An 18,486-nucleotide genomic window follows, 5' to 3' on the forward strand; every position below is an offset into this window, starting at 1 on the left:
TCCCTACTTGGTTTTCAAAAACTGCTTAGAATATTTTGTCTACCTGGCAGAGAGCATACAAACAGATTACTATTTGCATTAATTCAAGCCAACACTTATGGAGTACTTCGTTATTGAAGTAAATCTCCTTTGAGCATCAAACTAAACTGTTGAATTTTTGACTGTGGTCAAAAAGGTTTCATCTAATTCCTTAAACCGCATAGCAAATATATGCCCTTAATTTTCTAACCAATACCAGGATACTATGCAGCATTATGCTTCAGTAAGTTATAATCCTCTGACACTCAACTCAAAATTTCTATACAGAAACATGACAGAATTACCACCCATTAAAAAAGGATATCAACCACTTTTCCATCCCTCCCTCCTCACCATTAAGAAGAGTAGTTACTTAAGAGTTTACGGTTTTCCTCCATCCAGCATTGCAACCGGCATACACAGAGAGTGCAATTAAATTTGGAACATCATGGTCTATGGGGTTTAATGTCCTCTTGTTTGTGGTGCATAGCCAGACTCTCAACCAGGTTGTACAGAAGTTCAAAGAAATACAATAAGACTTGTAGGAAGCCATTATACCAAGGCTCAGGAATTATCCCACTTTCGCCATATTTTTCAGGTGTCTCTTTTGATTGTAAATTCCTGCAATTGTTTAATGACACTGGCCAGGATAATGGCATCAATCCTTGCCTATAATATGTAATCTCCAGCATTTATTTCAAATTTCCTCAGAAGGATAAAATGTTCTGTGAATTCATGTTGCAAGCCAAAGATCTTCTGGCATTCAATTAACTGACATGACGAAATATATATTTCAAATTACACACACTAAACTTTTATCACTCCAAAACATTTTCAAAAATCACATGAAACTGGACTATAGTTCAAAATTCAATATAAAAGGATAAAGTTTATTTTTTTTTGGAATTATTATTCCATACAAAGATTTTTCTTTTCCATTGATGGTAAATCCAAGTTGCATCAATGCACCCATAGCACCACTCAACTACATACAGCTTGCCAACAGGTTGATTTGATAAGAGGATTAGAATAAAGAAGCTGCCACCATCAAAATGAAAAAATGGCCATCAATTCAGTGCTTGCCTGAAGTTGGTGCCCAAAGCCAGGTAGGTGGTAATAATCTAATGACTTTCTATCAATTTCTTGGAAAACCGACCATCCAGGATTGCTCTGGAGTTCCCAAGAAACAAAGATTAAGAGTTATGGGTACTATTGGAGCAACCCAGGAGAAAGAACTAATCAAGGAGGTACATCATGGAAACAGACTTCTTGGCCCATGGTGTCCATCAACCATCCAGTTACACTAATCCTACATTTAACCCCATTTTTATTCTCATTTAACACTTCCCAGATTACTGAATCAACAAAAGAATTGTTTTATCTTAAATCTGCTTTGAACAATTTTTGATATGGAAGTAGGGCTTTTTGAACGAGACTGAGGAATCATCCAAACCAGGGGATGTGCAAACTATCCGCTTTCCAACCAGACACACCACAGTACACCACATGGTTGAGGTGGTCAGTCATGTGATGATCTCTCCAGGAATATGCCCGTGAAGTGGAGCAGAACCCAAGTCCGTACCTAGCAGTTTTAAACGAGGCGCATCAATTAAAAAAAACATCAAAGTAACATTTCTGCTTTGAAAGAGCTGCAGATATTCAGTCTGGGCTCAGACTCTATCCAAATATAAATTGAAATAGAACAAAACAAAATAAATAACACTCATGACATTATGGCAAGGATCAAAGCAAGCAGGCAGCTGCCCTTACTGTTAGTGACGTAGGTTTTCTACCACCAATCCAAACTTGTCCTATCATCATGGAACTTAGCTGAGCACAAAAGCCAACATTCACACAGCTTGTGCATTATGCTAATGTTCTTTCAAACTACTCTTTGTGATGAAAGTGAGATTCCTCTGGATATGGCAGTGTTCACTCAGAATATTACCTAGGAAATCCTCAAGTGTACAAAGCAAGGGATTTATTATTAATTTGAATTTCTATTTTTAATTCTCACACATCAGCTAACAATGAAATCTACAGAACTGTCTTAAGGTTAATCCAGGACCATCAATGTTGAGTATGGTTTCCCAAAAGATAGTTGAGAGCAGGTGACTTGCTACTGAATTTCAAGTACTACATTTCTTTACAATGTAGGAAGACATTCAACCCATCAAGTCCATGCCAGCTCTCCAAGGAATCTGATTACCCCACCAATTTCTCTCGTTTGACCAGTACTTCCCCCCAAACCCTCATTACCTATTTACTCTGGGATAATTTGTAATAACCAATTAATCTATCAGCATGTGCCAAGTGAAAGGAAACCAGAAGGCCAGGGGAGAAAACATGCAATCAAATAGACTTGTTCTTTCAATATATAGAGGGAAGGTAGACAAAAATTTGTAAAGGTACCTTGCTGGGTTGCAGGCCAATGATAGAGAATTGAAAATGCAGAGTGTGAGCCAAACAGTTAAAGTCTGCGCAATAACATTAGAGGATTGGGGGCACTCGAGTTATCTTCAAATGAGGCAAAAATTGAAATAAAAAGGCATGGCATTATAAAACTGCAGTTTGAGGAAGAATATGAAATAGCTGCCATTAGACAAGAATCACACACCAAATAAATCAATGCTTGCAGGATGAGAATAATTAGAAGTAAAAGCATTGAAGAATTACAGGAATTGTACTGATAGTACTCCTGTACTGCCCTTACTGTGGAGTAAGGACACAATCTGATGAATGTTAATTTGCATTTATCAGATAGGCAAAGCCACAAACTGGTGAAGATGCTTCGTTATAGTGTAGTCTCAGTCACCAGCTTTCAGGAGGTGCAGGAAAACAAGATCTGGCCCAGCTTTCGGCTACAACTTTCATTACGCCCTGCCCAATCTGTGCCACAGATGGAGGGTTGAGCCAAGGTTGTAGCAGGAAGTGGCAATGAAAGCGGGATCATCTCTGACAGTGTGCGGGAGGAAAAGCGTAACAAAAGGGACAACAAGCAGTCAAACTCTGAAAGAAAAGCCACATAATTTTGAGATTATTTCTGTGAAAGTGATTGTCACAGTCAGGTGAGATCTACTGGAGTTTAAAATATATAAAAAACATTATCAGTGTAACAAGCAGCTAATAATAGGTCTCTATAAAAAGATGACACAAGCACCACTTCCAATCCAAGGAATCATTATTTTACGATAAGAAGAATCACAGAACCATGCATTGTAGTTATTGGACCAATGTTCCACTTGTCCCAACAAATAATAAGAATAAATCATAATCGACTACAACACCTTTTCTTGCCATTTGAGTTGTTTTCTAGAGTCAAAATACCTGAGCAGCTGAGTTTAATTAATTTATCCGAGAGTATTAACCAGCTAATTGTGGGAGCCATGCAGTGACACCTTGCCATGAACCCCATTAAAAACAAAATCCCCATCAAATCATGGCAAGATGGGCCTTAGGGCCTGTTTTCTGTGCTGTACTTCTCCAAGGAACAGTAAACATTAGAAACTGTCAATCTGCAACTGTCAAGCAGAAAGACAATCAAAGATCCAGAGCATCTTTCAACTAAGGAATCCAATTACTACGTGTAATTCTACACACTATTACCAGAACCCCACAAATCATGAAGAGAATACTACTTTCCTTAAAAAAAGTAAAGAAACTTTAACATACAATGTGGGGAGAGATGAGTGGGATTAGTTTGTTACAGGAACAATCATAGAAAGAAACCTGATGGGTTGGATGGCCTATATTGGGACTGGGGCATTTTATCATCAAAAGCTCCAAAGGAGGGCTTCCAAACACCCCCCCCCCCCAAATTATCTACTAACTGACAGACCTGATGTGCTTTTAACCAGTTTTTAAATCAATTAACTTCAGCTCTAACATATCCTAGCAGCTTTCATAGGGCAACGCAAGACAGCATTACATCTTCCTACACTGTTCTCCTGCCCATTGAAAGCAGCTTCAGTGGACCAGGTTTCAGATCACTCTCCACAATATCAAGTTTAATAATAAACACTAAAATCTCATCAACTTAAACAGTTAAATGTGGAAAAATGTTACATGAAGTGTTTTTTTAAAAAAAAGCCAAGGACATACTACTCTCTCCAGCCTGGTAGTACATAGAACCAACCCAATGCAAGCAAACACAGTATCTCATTATTCCCAGTAATTAAATACAAGACAGGCCCATTTATTTTCATTTCAACAATATGGTTTCAAATCTAGTGTTACTTCACAGCTCCTGATGATCTGCTAATAACTGCAGATTTTGTCAAGCTTAAACACTCAGATGTTTGCAACTCAGGTCCGAGACACTTGCTGAATTCCATCTTGCCTAAACTTGCACTCCCTGCTCACAACAGGGAAGTGCAGTGGGGTAAGTGCCCCAAACGGAACGTGAAGATGAAGTAATGGAAAACCCTCAGAACATCAGAAACGCCCAATGGAGCAGTGACTTCACTGACAAAAGACATTTCTTTTAAAAACAAAAACGTGGAACATCAGATTTAAAACAAAAACAATGACTTGGGAATTCCAGGGATTGCAATTAAAAAAAGTTAAGCTAGGAGCTTATTGTGAGTTCTTGCTGAACTCAATATGACATTCCACAATGTTCTAAAAATAAGATTATACAGCTATGGCTTTGTACCAAAATTGCTTTTGAACTCAATTAGTAATGAAACAAATATCAGATGCTAGATATATACAGTATTATATAATGGGAAATGCTTCAAGATAGCTTTGTGTACAAAGTTTTAAAAATAGCTTTTGTTTGTCCATTAAACAAAATGTTACCTTTCCCATTTTCAAAAGATTATATCCCCAACTTTATCCAAATATCCAGCAGAAAATTGGGACCAACTTATTTTGCTTCAAAAACAACATGATTTAAGGTCATAGACAAAGTATAAACGTTGCAGGGTTAACCACAGGCGAAAATCATTTGTATTCAACTTTTTTTTGGCAGATTTCAGGAGAGCTTGTGTACCACGGCAAAGGCCTGTGCATTAGGAACCACAAGCCAGGTCTTCAAAGCATTGAGAAGCGGAGTCTGCAGTACGTGGAGAGTTTAGATATCCATCTCAAATTGAGCTTCGTCCCCTGGAAGAAGAGAGAGACAAAGGTCAACATTTTGGTGCGTGAATTATTTTAAGTCAAGTCATCAGAAGCATGCGTTGAGTCAAAGGGTAGGAGAATGCATCAGTTTCAAAGATTAAAACAGGCTTCCCAGTTAAGGTCAAAGCAGTTATAATCCAACAACACTCCTAATCACTCCCAGTGAGGAAGAGCCCCATGATAAGAGACTGGTTTCATGTTCTCAATTAAATTTTGACAGATGCCAGTTTCATAAAGTAATTAGAAAGAATTTGAATTTCTGTAGCACCTTTCACCTCCTCAGATGACCTACATGTTTTTTATTATAGCCTTATAGTCTCCACTGTTGACAAACCATGGTGGATTCAAGTGCTGAAATATAGGTGATTATTTTCCCTCTGGCTGCATATTATTTGCAATGAATGCAGTTGGTTGATAGATATTAATTGGCTAGGCTACCAATGGGAACTCCCTTGCCCTCAACAAGTAGCACGGGATCTTTTAAATCCGAAGCAGTAAATGCTAAGTTCAGTACTTTATCTGAAGAAGTCACCTTCCATGCCACAGCACCAAGTCAATATTATCACAGGGGTATCAGCCTTAGTTTGTACACTCATTTCTGGATGAAATGCCAGTAGGAAACTATTAACTTAAGCCAAATACTAAATGCAGTATTTGAAAGAAATAGTAAGGTACAAGGATTCAGCATGGATGATCAAGGAGTAAGGCTGAATATTTAATACAGGGGACAGGGAATTAAGCATATGAGAAGGGGTGAATGGATGGTGATGGCTGTAATGGAGAAAGATGAGAGGCTGTGAGGAAGCAGAGTAATGTCAGAATTTTCCTTATTTAAAAATCACGTGGACAGCCGAGTGTATCCATAGAAAGAACGGGTTAAATATAATTCCTATTGCATCTCTAACACACAAGCCAGGAGTACCTCAGATCCCAAGTTTATGCTGAGTTAACTGGCAGCAGCTGTGGCAGAATGTGAGTAAAGTTTAAGTTACTGAACTGACATGCAGAAGGCCAGATTACTGACCCAAAGACACAAGCTCAAATCACAACATTAAATACAAGCAAATGCAGTGGATTCTGGTTAATTGGCACACATCAAGACCAGTATATTTTTCACCAAATTAGCTGAAGTTTCATGAAAATAGTTAAAGAGGTTTATAAAAAAAACATACCATTTAGCTGAGTAACAAATTATGTATTTAAATGAAATACAGCATAAATTAGAACATTTCCAAAACTACTATAAAATTGTGCATTAGTTCCTAATAGTTATCAATATAGGAATTAATCCAAAGTTTGCTACCGTGTTCTTTTAAGTGACTGTAAATGAACAGAATCAGTGTAAATGCCTAGTGCAGATAATGGACTGCCTTCATATAATGCATTCAATGGTTGCATCCTCCAAATCTTCATTTTCATTGTAACATTCAAGATGATTGTCAAAACATTCAAATTCTTTGTAGTTCCTAACTTGTTGAAGTAATGAAATCTTTTCATTTTCACTCCTGGCCATTCCTCCAAGCCTGAATGCTTGAAACTACAATGAGTGAAACAGTTCTGAATGAACTTATTGCTTATTACTCGCCAACTATCAGTGACAAAGATCACTGATTTTTGAACACAAACACAGGCGAGTGACACTATTTAAAAACTGGTTACTGTAAGCATGGTGTACTGTCTAATGGCCAGGCGATGTGCATGCGAGTAACAAACTGGCAACAGAATCCTGTCCCAATTAACTCGCACAGTGGTACAAATAAACAAAGGGAACCTGGCTATTTTCTCGATTTGTTCTTGTTCTTTAAGAGTTGTTCCAAATAAGCAGCTGTCCCTATTAAACAATGGACCAATTAACCGGAATCCACTGCATGTATAGATTTATAATTTTGAACATGCAGCTCTGAATGGGCAATAAATGCCGCGTCAGTGAAATCCATGTCCCCCAAAGAAAACACAATTCCAACTAGAGAATCCAGTGTCGGATGAGGGTCTTCAGAGTATTTTGACTACAGATCATTTAAACAATTGTCTCACATTACTGCTGCAGTTGCTGGCCAAAAATCAAGCGGGCTCAGTTTTGCTGGGCATAGGCATTGATTGGGAAGTCTCCTTACGGCACAGTTAATGGCTGTAGGGTCGAAGTACCCAGACTACGCACTGATAACTTCAGAAGTCTTCACTACAGAACCACATCTATTAATACTGCTCTTGAACCCCAGGTAAGTATATTTAAGTTCCATCTCCTCCTACAAGTCAACTTGTAAAGAAAACTCTTGGTACCGCTGATGGTCTCATTGGAGTTTTCCTGATTCTCAACCCTCCAGGTAACAACTTTCCTGCTCCTTCATCTTAAGAGTGAAAAAGGAAAAACAGACTGGCTATGGACAATTCCAGACAGATCAGCACTGTAGATGTGTTAGAGGAATAACCGCACAGCAGACAAGGCAGCAAGAGTGAACATAGACAGAAAAAGACAGAAGGGAAAGACCACAGGATATGTAGGATGGAGAACTCAGATGTAATGTAGCTGCCTACAAAGAATGAAAATCATTTGGACTTGTTTTTGAGCATCAGTTGTGAGCAAGCCATGATTTCGGGCACAGTTCTACAAAGCTTGCACGCATTTCTTGGCAAAAACCCAGCTGTGTGGAAATTGAACCAGGCGTTTCCTGCTGTGATTCAACCTAATGCTGTCATCACTTCCCCACACATTTTGCACACATAATTACATTGTCAATACGTGCAGAGTGGTATTTACTTTTCCGCGGAAATTAGATTAAAAGATTATGATTTATGCCATGTGTAATTAGTATATTGTTGAATGAGTATTTATTTTCTAACCTACTAGGCCTGACTATGATGCTCATCACCCCACTCACCAGCTCATCAATTCCTCAGCCAATTTTACTTCCCCAGCCCCCATTTCTTCCTCTTGACTTTCAATCATCCTGGTTATTCTTGTCACCACCACTTCATTTCTTTCATCTATTTAACAGCATTAACCATTATCCCAAAGTTCTGCAGACAAATGCTGCCAATGTATAATACTTGAGGTTTGCCTTTGAACTCTCCCAAGGAACTCAAATTACTTCAGTACTGCTCAAAGCACAACTGCCCCGATTTTGCACTTTATTTGCCACTTCTGAATTACAGTTAATATTAGCTTCAGCACACATTTAGGGCATCGAACACACGCACACAATCCAGGCAGTAGGGTAGCACAGCAGTTAGCACAACGCTTTACAGCCCCAGCTCTAAGACCGGGGTTCAATTTCCACTGCTGTCTTTAAGAAGTTTGTATGTTCTGCCCATGACTGCAAGGAGAAAAGTAAAAGTGGCAGGCCGACAAATCCAGGGCAAGCATTAAAAAGGGCCACTTTTCAACATAATTGTATAAGGGCTAAGAGAGTTGTAAAAGAGCGCCTGAAGGCTTTGTGTGTCAATGCCAGGAGCATTCGTAATAAGGTGGATGAATTGAAAGTGCAGATTGTTATTAATGATTATGATATAGTTGGGATCACAGAGACATGGCTCCAGGGTGACCAGGGATGGGAGCTCAACGTTCAGGGATATTCAATATTCAGGAGGGATAGACGTGAAGGAAGGGGAGGTGGGGTGGCGTTGCTGGTTAAAGAAGAGATTAACGCAATAGAAAGGAAAGACATAAGCCGGGAAGATGTGGAATCGATATGGGTAGAGCTGCGTAACACTAAGGGGCAGAAGACGCTGGTGGGAGTTGTGTACAGGCCACCTAACAGTAGTAGTGAGGTCGGAGATGGTATTAAACAGGAAATTAGAAATGTGTGCAATAAAGGAACAGCAGTTATAATGGGTGACTTCAATCTACATGTAGACTGGGTGAACCAAATTGGTAAAGGTGCTGAGGAAGAGGATTTCTTGGAATGTATGCGGGATGGTTTTTTGAACCAACATGTCGAGGAACCAACTAGAGAGCAGACTATTCTGGACTGGGTTTTGAGCAATGAGGAAGGGTTAATTAGCAATCTTGTCGTGAGAGGCCCCTTGGGTAAGAGTGACCATAATATGGTGGAATTCTTTATTAAGATGGAGAGTGACATAGTTAATTCAGAAACAAAGGTCCTGAACTTAAAGAGGGGTAACTTTGAAGGTATGAGACGTGAATTAGCTAAGATAGACTGGCAAATGACACTTAAAGGATTGACGGTGGATATGCAGTGGCAAGCATTTAAAGGTTGCATGGATGAACTACAACAATTGTTCATCCCAGTTTGGCAAAAGAATAAATCAAGGAAGGTAGTGCACCCGTGGCTGACAAGAGAAATTAGGGATAGTATCAATTCCAAAGAAGAAGCATACAAATTAGCCAGAGAAAGTGGCTCACCTGAGGACTGGGAGAAATTCAGAGTTCAGCAGAGGAGGACAAAGGGCTTAATTAGGAAGGGGAAAAAAGATTATGAGAGAAAACTGGCAGGGAACATAAAAACGGACTGTAAAAGCTTTTATAGATATGTAAAAAGGAAAAGACTGGTAAAGACAAATGTAGGTCCCCTGCAGACAGAAACAGGTGAATTGATTATGGGGAGCAAGGACATGGCAGACCAATTGAATAATTACTTTGGTTCTGTCTTCACTAAGGAGGACATAAATAATCTTCCAGAAATAGTAAGGGACAGAGGGTCCAGTGAGATGGAGGAACTGAGCGAAATACAAGTTAGTAGGGAAGTGGTGTTACGTAAATTGAAGGGATTGAAGGCAGATAAATCCCCAGGGCCAGATGGTCTGCATCCTAGAGTGCTTAAGGAAGTAGCCCAAGAAATAGTGGATGCATTAGTGATAATTTTTCAAAACTCGTTAGATTCTGGACTAGTTCCTGAGGATTGGAGGGTGGCTAATGTAACCCCACTTTTTAAAAAAGGAGGGAGAGAGAAACCGGGGAATTATAGACCGGTTAGCCTAACATCGGTGGTGGGGAAACTGCTGGAGTCAGTTATCAAGGATGTGATAACAGCACATTTGGAAAGCGGTGAAATGATCGGACAAAGTCAGCATGGATTTGTGAAAGGAAAATCATGTCTGACGAATCTCATAGAATTTTTTGAGGATGTAACTAGTAGAGTGGATAGGGGAGAACCAGTGGATGTGGTATATTTGGATTTTCAAAAGGCTTTTGACAAGGTCCCACACAGGAGATTAGTGTGCAAACTTAAAGCACACGGTATTGGGGGTAAGGTATTGGTGTGGGTGGAGAATTGGTTAGCAGACAGGAAGCAAAGAGTGGGAATAAACGGGACCATTTCAGAATGGCAGGCGCTGACTAGTGGGGTACCGCAAGGCTCAGTGCTGGGACCCCAGTTGTTTACAATATATATTAATGACTTGGATGAGGGAATTAAATGCAGCATCTCCAAGTTTGCAGATGACACGAAGCTGGGTGGCAGTGTTAGCAGTGAGGAGGATGCTAAGAGGATGCAGGGTGACTTGGATAGGTTGGGTGAGCGGGCAAATTCATGGCAGATGCAATTTAATGTGGATAAATGTGAAGTTATCCACTTTGGTGGCAAAAATAGGAAAACAGATTATTATCTGAATGGTGGCCGATTAGGAAAAGGGGAGGTGCAACGAGACCTGGGTGTCATTATACACCAGTCATTGAAAGTGGGCATGCAGGTACAGCAGGCGGTGAAAAAGGCGAATGGTATGCTGGCATTCATAGCAAGAGGATTCGAGTACAGGAGCAGGGAGGTACTACTGCAGTTGTACAAGGCCTTGGTGAGACCACACCTGGAGTATTGTGTGCAGTTTTGGTCCCCTAATCTGAGGAAAGACATCTTTGCCATAGAGGGAGTACAAAGAAGGTTCACCAGATTGATTCCTGGGATGGCAGGACTTTCATATGAAGAAAGACTGGATGAACTGGGCTTGTACTTGTTGGAATTTAGAAGATTGAGGGGGGATCTGATTGAAACGTATAAGATCCTAAAGGGATTGGACAGGCCAGATGCAGGAAGGTTGTTCCCGATGTTGGGGAAGTCCAGAACGAGGGGTCACAGTTTGAGGATAGAGGGGAAGCCTTTTAGGACCGAGATTAGGAAAAACTTCTTCACACAGAGAGTGGTGAATCTGTGGAATTCTCTGCCACAGGAAACAGTTGAGGCCAGTTCATTGGCTATATTTAAGAGGGAGTTAGATATGGCCCTTGTGGCTATGGGGGTCAGGGGGTATGGAGGGAAGGCTGGGGCGGGGTTCTGAGTTGGATGATCAGCCATGATCATAATAAATGGCGGTGCAGGCTCGAAGGGCCGAATGGCCTACTCCTACTTTCTATGTTTCTATGTTTTCCTCAGGGTGCTCTGGTTTCCTCCAACATTCCACAGACATATGGTTAGGTTTAGTGAGTTGGGGCATGCTAAGTGAAGTGTGCTGAAACTTGCGGGCTGCCGCAACACATATTCAGACTGTGTTGGTTGTTGACACAAACAATGCAGTTCAGTATATGTTTCCATGTACATGTGACAAATAACGCCAATCTTTACCTTCAAAATATCAAATAATTAAACTATTAAGATTGCATTAAATTTACTGGATCAGCAATCATTGATGGTGTACCCAACCGCTGATCTGTTCTGATCCTTGCAATCTCCCCAGCATCTCCAATTTATGAATTAATGAGAAAAAATTAAGTCAGTCTAGTTTTTTTCCTCTCCCCCCCCCCCCATTGTCCCCACAACTCCCTGTAGTTTAAAATCACCATATCTCACCAGTGGATGATTTTCCTTCACTGTGAGCAGCATTGTTTGCTTCTGCCTTGGTATCTTCAGCAATGCCAGGGGTTGTTACACCTGGGATGTGCGGGAGGTAACGAGGTGGAGTCTTTGCAATTGGAGAATGACGGCAGTCCATAAGAAACTTCCGATCGTAAATAATCCGGGTGCCTGAAATAGCAAAATTAAATTTTACAGATAAAATCCCACATAATTACTCAGATGACTGCACATTAAGTGTTAAATCCTTTAACAAGCCTACGATAGGTGGAGTGGGGGCTTATTAGAATGCTATCAGTTATGAAGGACATCTGGTACAAGAAGACACTAGCTGTTCTCTATGGATACAAAAAGTCTGCTCAGTGTTATGACTGAGGCATTTAAAACTATTAAAAGGTTATAACAGGTGTAAACAGTAAGTAAAACTATTTCTACTCAGGGAAAGAATAAAATCACAACACAGACTAAAGGTAAACTGCCTAAATAGAAGGGAGATGTGGAGTTTTTCCTTTTAAAAATGTAAGCACACTGAATTTTCCTGGAGCTGGAATACACAACCTGAAGGCTTTCTTTAAGGAAACTGGATAAATATAAAATTCATTGTGCTATGAGGAAAGAGGAGAGGAAGAGGATTTATCAAAGAAATGAAAAAGGCATAACGGAGAAAATGGCCTTTTCTTATGCTATAACTTTCTATAATCCTAACTCCAATACGTGATCTGAAAAACAGCATTCTTCAATAGAAAGCTGCATCCAAGCATTGTTCTAGACATGCGAATTAATTTTAGCTAGAATGCATTAACCAACATTGCCCAAATGTAAACAACAGGAATTCTACAGATGCTGGAAATTCAAGCAACTTTTGTGTGTGTTGCCCAAATGTGATGTGGTCCTCTGAAGGACTCAAAGATCAAAAATATTCTCACATACTGCTTTCATTTTATCATTAAAATCCGCAGATAAAAGTAGCTTCTCCAACTTATGCTTTTGCAAATTTAAAATTCACATACCAACTGTGTAAGTCCAGGTATTGAGATCACATGTCCATTTTGCTCATCACAAGTGCAATTAGCCTTGTATGGGCTGTGACTAACTCTATGGGTAACACCAACTGTAGTAGGGCAGGACTAAGTAGGGATAATATTTCTGACATTTCCAGATCTGTGCGTCTCTAGAAAATGCTGGGGAATTTATTGATTACCATTATAATTCAAACTCTTTTCATCCACTGGATCAAAATAACAACAGCTAGCAAGTATTTAATAATTTCCAAAAATGAAAGGCTAAGTATTGGAGGAAAATGAGTTTCGTCAATATTATCATCCTAAATCTATGGTCCAAGAGATGAACAATCACATGGCATAATGATAACTTCCACGTCTTCACACTTTCCTATCTCTTTTATTTCTGTGCCTTCAGATGACAATAACCCCTAGGACTGGAGAAATCCATCTTTTCCGATGCTCCAGGGTCATGCCCAACATTGTCAAAAGTATACAAAATTGCTGTTTACATTGATACAGAACCAATACTCTCAAACTGCAATAACAGCCTTTGTGACCCGAGGCAAAAACTTCAAATTTAAACTCCTCTATTTCATATAAATGTCACTTGAAATCAGAAATTTATCTTGAAGTAAGGAACAGCAATACTTTGCTATATAAAACTGGTAACCTTCAGTTGTAAGTAATACCTTTGCACGCCTCACTCATTTTAGCATTTGTCTGTTTTATGAGAGAGTTGCTAGCTCTACCCTCAACCCAGCATGGATGGAAAGCGTGCAAGGAGCTAGTCTGATTCGAACCCAGGACTACTTGCTCCAAAGTCCAGTGCAGATGCTACTACACCTTCAATTGTGCCAACCAGTTTTTGACTATGTAGTTAATATTCCGTCTGCTGGTCTATTCATCTCTGTCTCTGATAGCATCAGATCTTTCCTGGCTCAATATAATGCATTTTCATTTTTCAGTACTGCGAGCAGTCAGTACGCTAATAACAAAGTCCTACTAATTCTGCCTCAAAGCATTTCCTCTCACAACTACAATGTCTTAACAGAAGGGCTGCTGACTTCTTGTCTAGTGCTCAGAATCACCCCAAAACATCACAGCATAACCCAAACGCTTTCTTAAAGTTGTACATGTTGTTAATTTCATCCCCATGCATAGAGCCATAGTATTACAGAGCATGGAATAGAATTCCTGTAATCAATGCTCATCACACTTCTGCAAAAGGCACAATGGAATTTCTTTTCCGGACTGGACTACAACAATGAATGATTCATTCACTTTAGAACACGGCAGGTAGGTCTGCCTAATTATAATGGCACAGATTCTTCTAACTAGCAGTAATCATCCCCAAAGCCATTACATTTCTCTGACTAAAACGTGCCCCTGGTTTCTCAACAGATATTTCACCATTCAGGGCAACAAGGAAACATCAATAATATGAGAAACATAACAATATTACCTCATCTCTAAGTTTGCCTAATTTTTTTAAACACAGAATTCAGATTATTATCTTTATATTGCACACATGCATGTCTGAGGCTCCACTTATTGTTGGAGATACCAATACACGAAGACGGAACCTGGGAACCTAAACTCCTCTCAGTTTGAAAACAAAAACAGTTCTTCTGAACAGCAGGCCTCAGGTATTGCTATCAGATGATTCAGTGGACAAAATTAGAACCTACTCGATTCGGATTGGTTAGAGCTAACACCTGTAGCTCACCACCTCCAATCAAAATCAGAGGTTTTTTAAATTCCAGAAACAAAATTTAGTCATAATAAACAAATGTACAGAAGAAATAGTGCAAAGCTTTTACATTCATAGTCAATACATTCAGTTGTGTTAATTTATCTTTTTTTTTTAAAAAATCATAGTACCACTATCACGTATGTGGCCCCCTGGGATGATAGACCATTTCAAATGCTTAAGGAGTTTCCCCAACTCGACTCAGCCCCTCCACGTGTGGCACCAGAAGGGGCCTAGACTGGGGTCCTTCAGAGACCCTGCATTAGCCGCATCAAGCTTCAGTGGCACCCCACAGCACAATCTCCTGCATCCTGGAATTTGCCAGTTGACAGCATTCCCTTACAGTTATCTCACCACGCTGGAAGACCAACAAATTTCGGGCAGACCAAAGGATGTCTTTCGTGACCTTCCGGCAGAATTGAAGTCTGTTCTGATGCATGCTCCTGAGAACAGCCCGTAGATGTGACACGTGACTATCAGAATCCCTTCTCAACTTCAGAAGAATGTCAGATTCAGGTTTATTATTGCTCAGATTCACTCTAAACCTCCTACCCTATGTCCTCTCGTTTCAGACATTCTCGACTTTGGGGGAAAGTATTCCCACCGCCTAGCCATAATTTTGTTGTCAATCAGGATGCTCCTCAAGGAAAATAAATACGCTTACTCTCGATGAGACATTTGGCAGAAATGATCATCTTTTTATTATGAGGGGGGTTTAAGCAACCAAGAAGTGGCACTGCATGCCATGTGACAACACAATTTTTGCTTGTGACATTTTCGCCACACATTCTATAGGTTACCCACCCATGATTAGACCATGCTATTAAAAAAATAATTCCAGTCTGTAACTGGATAACGGTTTCCAATTTATGAGTGGCTTTTTGATATTACACACTGCCCAATCATTACATGAGATATACATCCCTTCATACTTTGCTATCTTAAAAAACAGATGAATCTTAAATCTTTAAAGTTTCATTGTATCTGCAGTACATACTCTTCTTCAGGCCACAAGATTTAATGATTCACACATACAACACTCAAGATCTTATACCATTAAAAATCTTTAACCAGAAGGCAGATAACATTTTGACTGGACCATTCATCAGTTCTGATTTTTATCTCTCTGGTCTTCATTCTTATATCTGTTGAAACAAATCCAGAAGAATACAATATACTTGATATGAATACATCAGCATACTTTCAACTGAGGCAAGCCCAATTGCTCTTCGGACTTGTATGAGCATGAGTAGAACAAATATTATTACTATTAGAAGCCTGCCTTAATACAGTGGCTATACCTGACTCTCCGATAAACTTTCCCATGTTGTGACATTCCCATATTGTCTCAAAGACTGGGGCAGGAATTTTAAAAGTTTTATTCTCCTTTGCTGAAATGAAGGAATCTGTTGATATTCCACAGTATTGTATTTTACTAACTCAGTTAAAAAGTTGCCAGAATAACAAGAGACTTATCGTCTTGGCAACAAGTGCACATTTTCCATTAATAATTCTTCAACTACACCTCCCCACCCATCGCAGAATCATATTTACTTCACTTCCCAGAGTAGCACGGGGATCACTCTTGTCCAATTCGGTTTTCATCAGTGTTTTAAGGTTAAAACTCTGCACCATACTGTATTTATGAAGAATCAGGTAGCGACTAGAAGTGATACGAGTTTTTTTTTGTCGTTACAGTCAAAATGTTTTATCTAGTAAATAAACAGGCAGTCTAACCCCTTTCAATCGTATCCAAGTCCATTGCTGCTGTCAAACACATCATAAACAAATAATTTCTCCCAAAGGAAAAATTTCTCTCCCCTGCTTTGTCCTCCCTCCATTTCGGATTTCGCGTTGCACGGTAGAGCATTTTGAGATACTGGGAACACAGCAGTCATCAGCCACTTCATTTCACGTCAAGGAATCAAATCCCACCCAACATCAGTGGGACAAGGCCAGAGCAGTACTGAGAAAGTGCCGCACAGAGATTCGGACCAGTCTTTCAGAAGAAACTTTAAACATAGCGGTCTCCCCCCCCTCAAGCAGTTGCAAAAGGAATTATTTCAAATGGGGTTAAGGAGTGTGCCTAATGTCTCTCTTTGTATCCACATCACAAAAACAAGTTCTGGTGAAGGTGCTCGGATCCAAGATGTTAACTGCCTCTATGTGCCTGACCTGCAGAGTTTTTTCACGCATTCTCTGCTTTTATTTCACTAACACGAACCATCTATTCCGCATACAGTGAAAGCCTGCCGTGTCCATGTTGGATCCCGTATTTCCCACATTACGACTGCATTTTAAACACAGGATTACCCCATTGGCTATAAAGCGCTTGGGACGTCCTGTGCTCGAGGAAAGCACCAATTAAATGCGAAGTTACCATCACCTGATTAAGTTAGAAAAATTCTTTTGTTGTGATTTATCGACTTATAGTTTGGTGGGACTCGCTTCGATTTTCATATTTGATCTATCCCTTGAAGCGTTCTGATTCTACCTCGATGTTCCCTCAATATAGCCCCCCTACCCAGTCACGCAGAGACTGGACAGGGATTAATCAAAAGGCAGAAGGTTTGGCAGGGGGAGGCGGGTGTTGCTGACTCGGTTCGTGCGCGACGGACGGGACGAGACCAGATCACAAGAGCCAGACACAAAAATCCAACCTCTGGGGAAAGGAGCGAGGCAAAACAAACGCCAGCGCAATCACTTTCCCATTCAGATGCAACACTGACATTTAACAAGAGCCCGAAATCCTAAAAAAAAACCACTCGCACAGACCGAGTGATCACAGCAAACAGGAAACTCGTCGCAGCGGAGCGGGCCCGAAATCGAGCAGCGAATTCAGCCAGCCCCATCCGCCGCCTCGAAGCGTGCACTTAAAATAAAATCGGCGAATACAAAATAAAAGTGTGCAACATTGCCGCACAGATGCATTAATCCTTATTTGGCAACGGTACGCTTGCATTTTGCCAAAATATCTATGCAGGTTACTAAAAGTTCGCTCAGGCTCGACAGCACGAGGTTCTGCCTCTTGGCAAACGGCCTGCACTCTGGTTTGCTTTTCTACCGACAGGACGGACAAATCTGCACAACGGAAACTGAATCGAGCTGAAAATGATCACAGATATAGCACTTGGTTTCTTTCTGCAATCGCAGCCGTCTTAAGGTTCCTCCACCCACTTTTTAACGGATTTAAAGGGCAGCACTCGGAATAGGCCGCTGCACATTTGCCGGATTTGCTGATGACATGAACCCCAAACCGGAGCCGGGAAGGTTGCATTATTAATTGTTAATATGTATTTACCTCCCGGAGTGGTGGAGAACAGCGTTCCTCCCGGTGTAGTGCAATAATCATGAGGTAGCTGCGTTGCATCATTCAGAATCACTGTCCTGGTGGGGATTACACGACATTCGCTTTGCTGGCAACCTGCAGACATCTTCGTTTCTCCTTAAATTTTGTTTTTAAGGCAAAAGAAAAGTTCAACGCTTTAATCGCGTTCTATTTCAGTCTTTTAGCCTTTAGCACACGTCCAACCCTCACCCTGCAGTGAAGCAAACTCCAGGCAGCACCGCCTACTGGCTGCCTCTTGCTGCGAGACGAGAGGAAAGGCGCACAGCCAGCAGAACTTCACAGTTAAGGATTGCCATCTTTAAAGGGACCCTACTCTTCGTGAATGTTTGCTCTCTGATTAATGCAAATATACAATCAAAACATGAGAAATCCCGGAGGTTCTTGACAGGGTGAAGGTGCAGACGGCGGTTCATTTTGATGCTTAGAGGTCACTATTTAAAAATAAAGGACCACCCACTTAAGAGAAAGAGATGAGGCGAATCATCTTTCTCAGAGTTGCAA

The 18,486-nt window shown here is 40.4% G+C and overlaps 1 protein-coding gene across 1 annotated transcript; it reads right to left on the bottom strand.

The window, feature by feature from the left end:
• Nucleotides 1–943: 943 nt before the first annotated feature.
• eif4ebp2 (eukaryotic translation initiation factor 4E binding protein 2) lies at nucleotides 944–18,215 on the bottom strand. The gene is made up of 3 exons (XM_063070697.1): nucleotides 17,938–18,215; nucleotides 11,880–12,053; nucleotides 944–5,124 (listed from the first exon to the last, which is right to left on the bottom strand). The coding sequence occupies exons 1-3, from the start codon at nucleotides 18,068–18,070 to the stop codon at nucleotides 5,093–5,095; spliced, it is 339 nt and encodes a 112-aa protein (XP_062926767.1). The 5' UTR covers nucleotides 18,071–18,215; the 3' UTR covers nucleotides 944–5,092.
• Between the last annotated feature and the right edge of the window lie 271 nt (nucleotides 18,216–18,486).

This window comes from Mobula hypostoma, chromosome 18, assembly GCF_963921235.1.
Source record: "Mobula hypostoma chromosome 18, sMobHyp1.1, whole genome shotgun sequence".
Lineage (NCBI taxonomy): Eukaryota > Metazoa > Chordata > Chondrichthyes > Myliobatiformes > Myliobatidae > Mobula > Mobula hypostoma.

What these genes read in the sequence shown, in the direction of transcription:
- eif4ebp2 (XM_063070697.1), bottom strand. Translation starts at nt 18,070, where the DNA reads ATGTCTGCAGGTTGCCAGCAAAGCGAATGTCGTGTAATCCCCACCAGG. An exon ending in GTTCTCCACCACTCCGGGAG is followed by an intron (nt 12,054 to 17,937) that starts GTAAATACATAT and finishes TTGCTATTTCAG; the next exon opens with GCACCCGGATTATTTACGAT. An exon ending in TGAAGGAAAATCATCCACTG is followed by an intron (nt 5,125 to 11,879) that starts GTGAGATATGGT and finishes CTCTTCTTCCAG; the next exon opens with GGGACGAAGCTCAATTTGAG.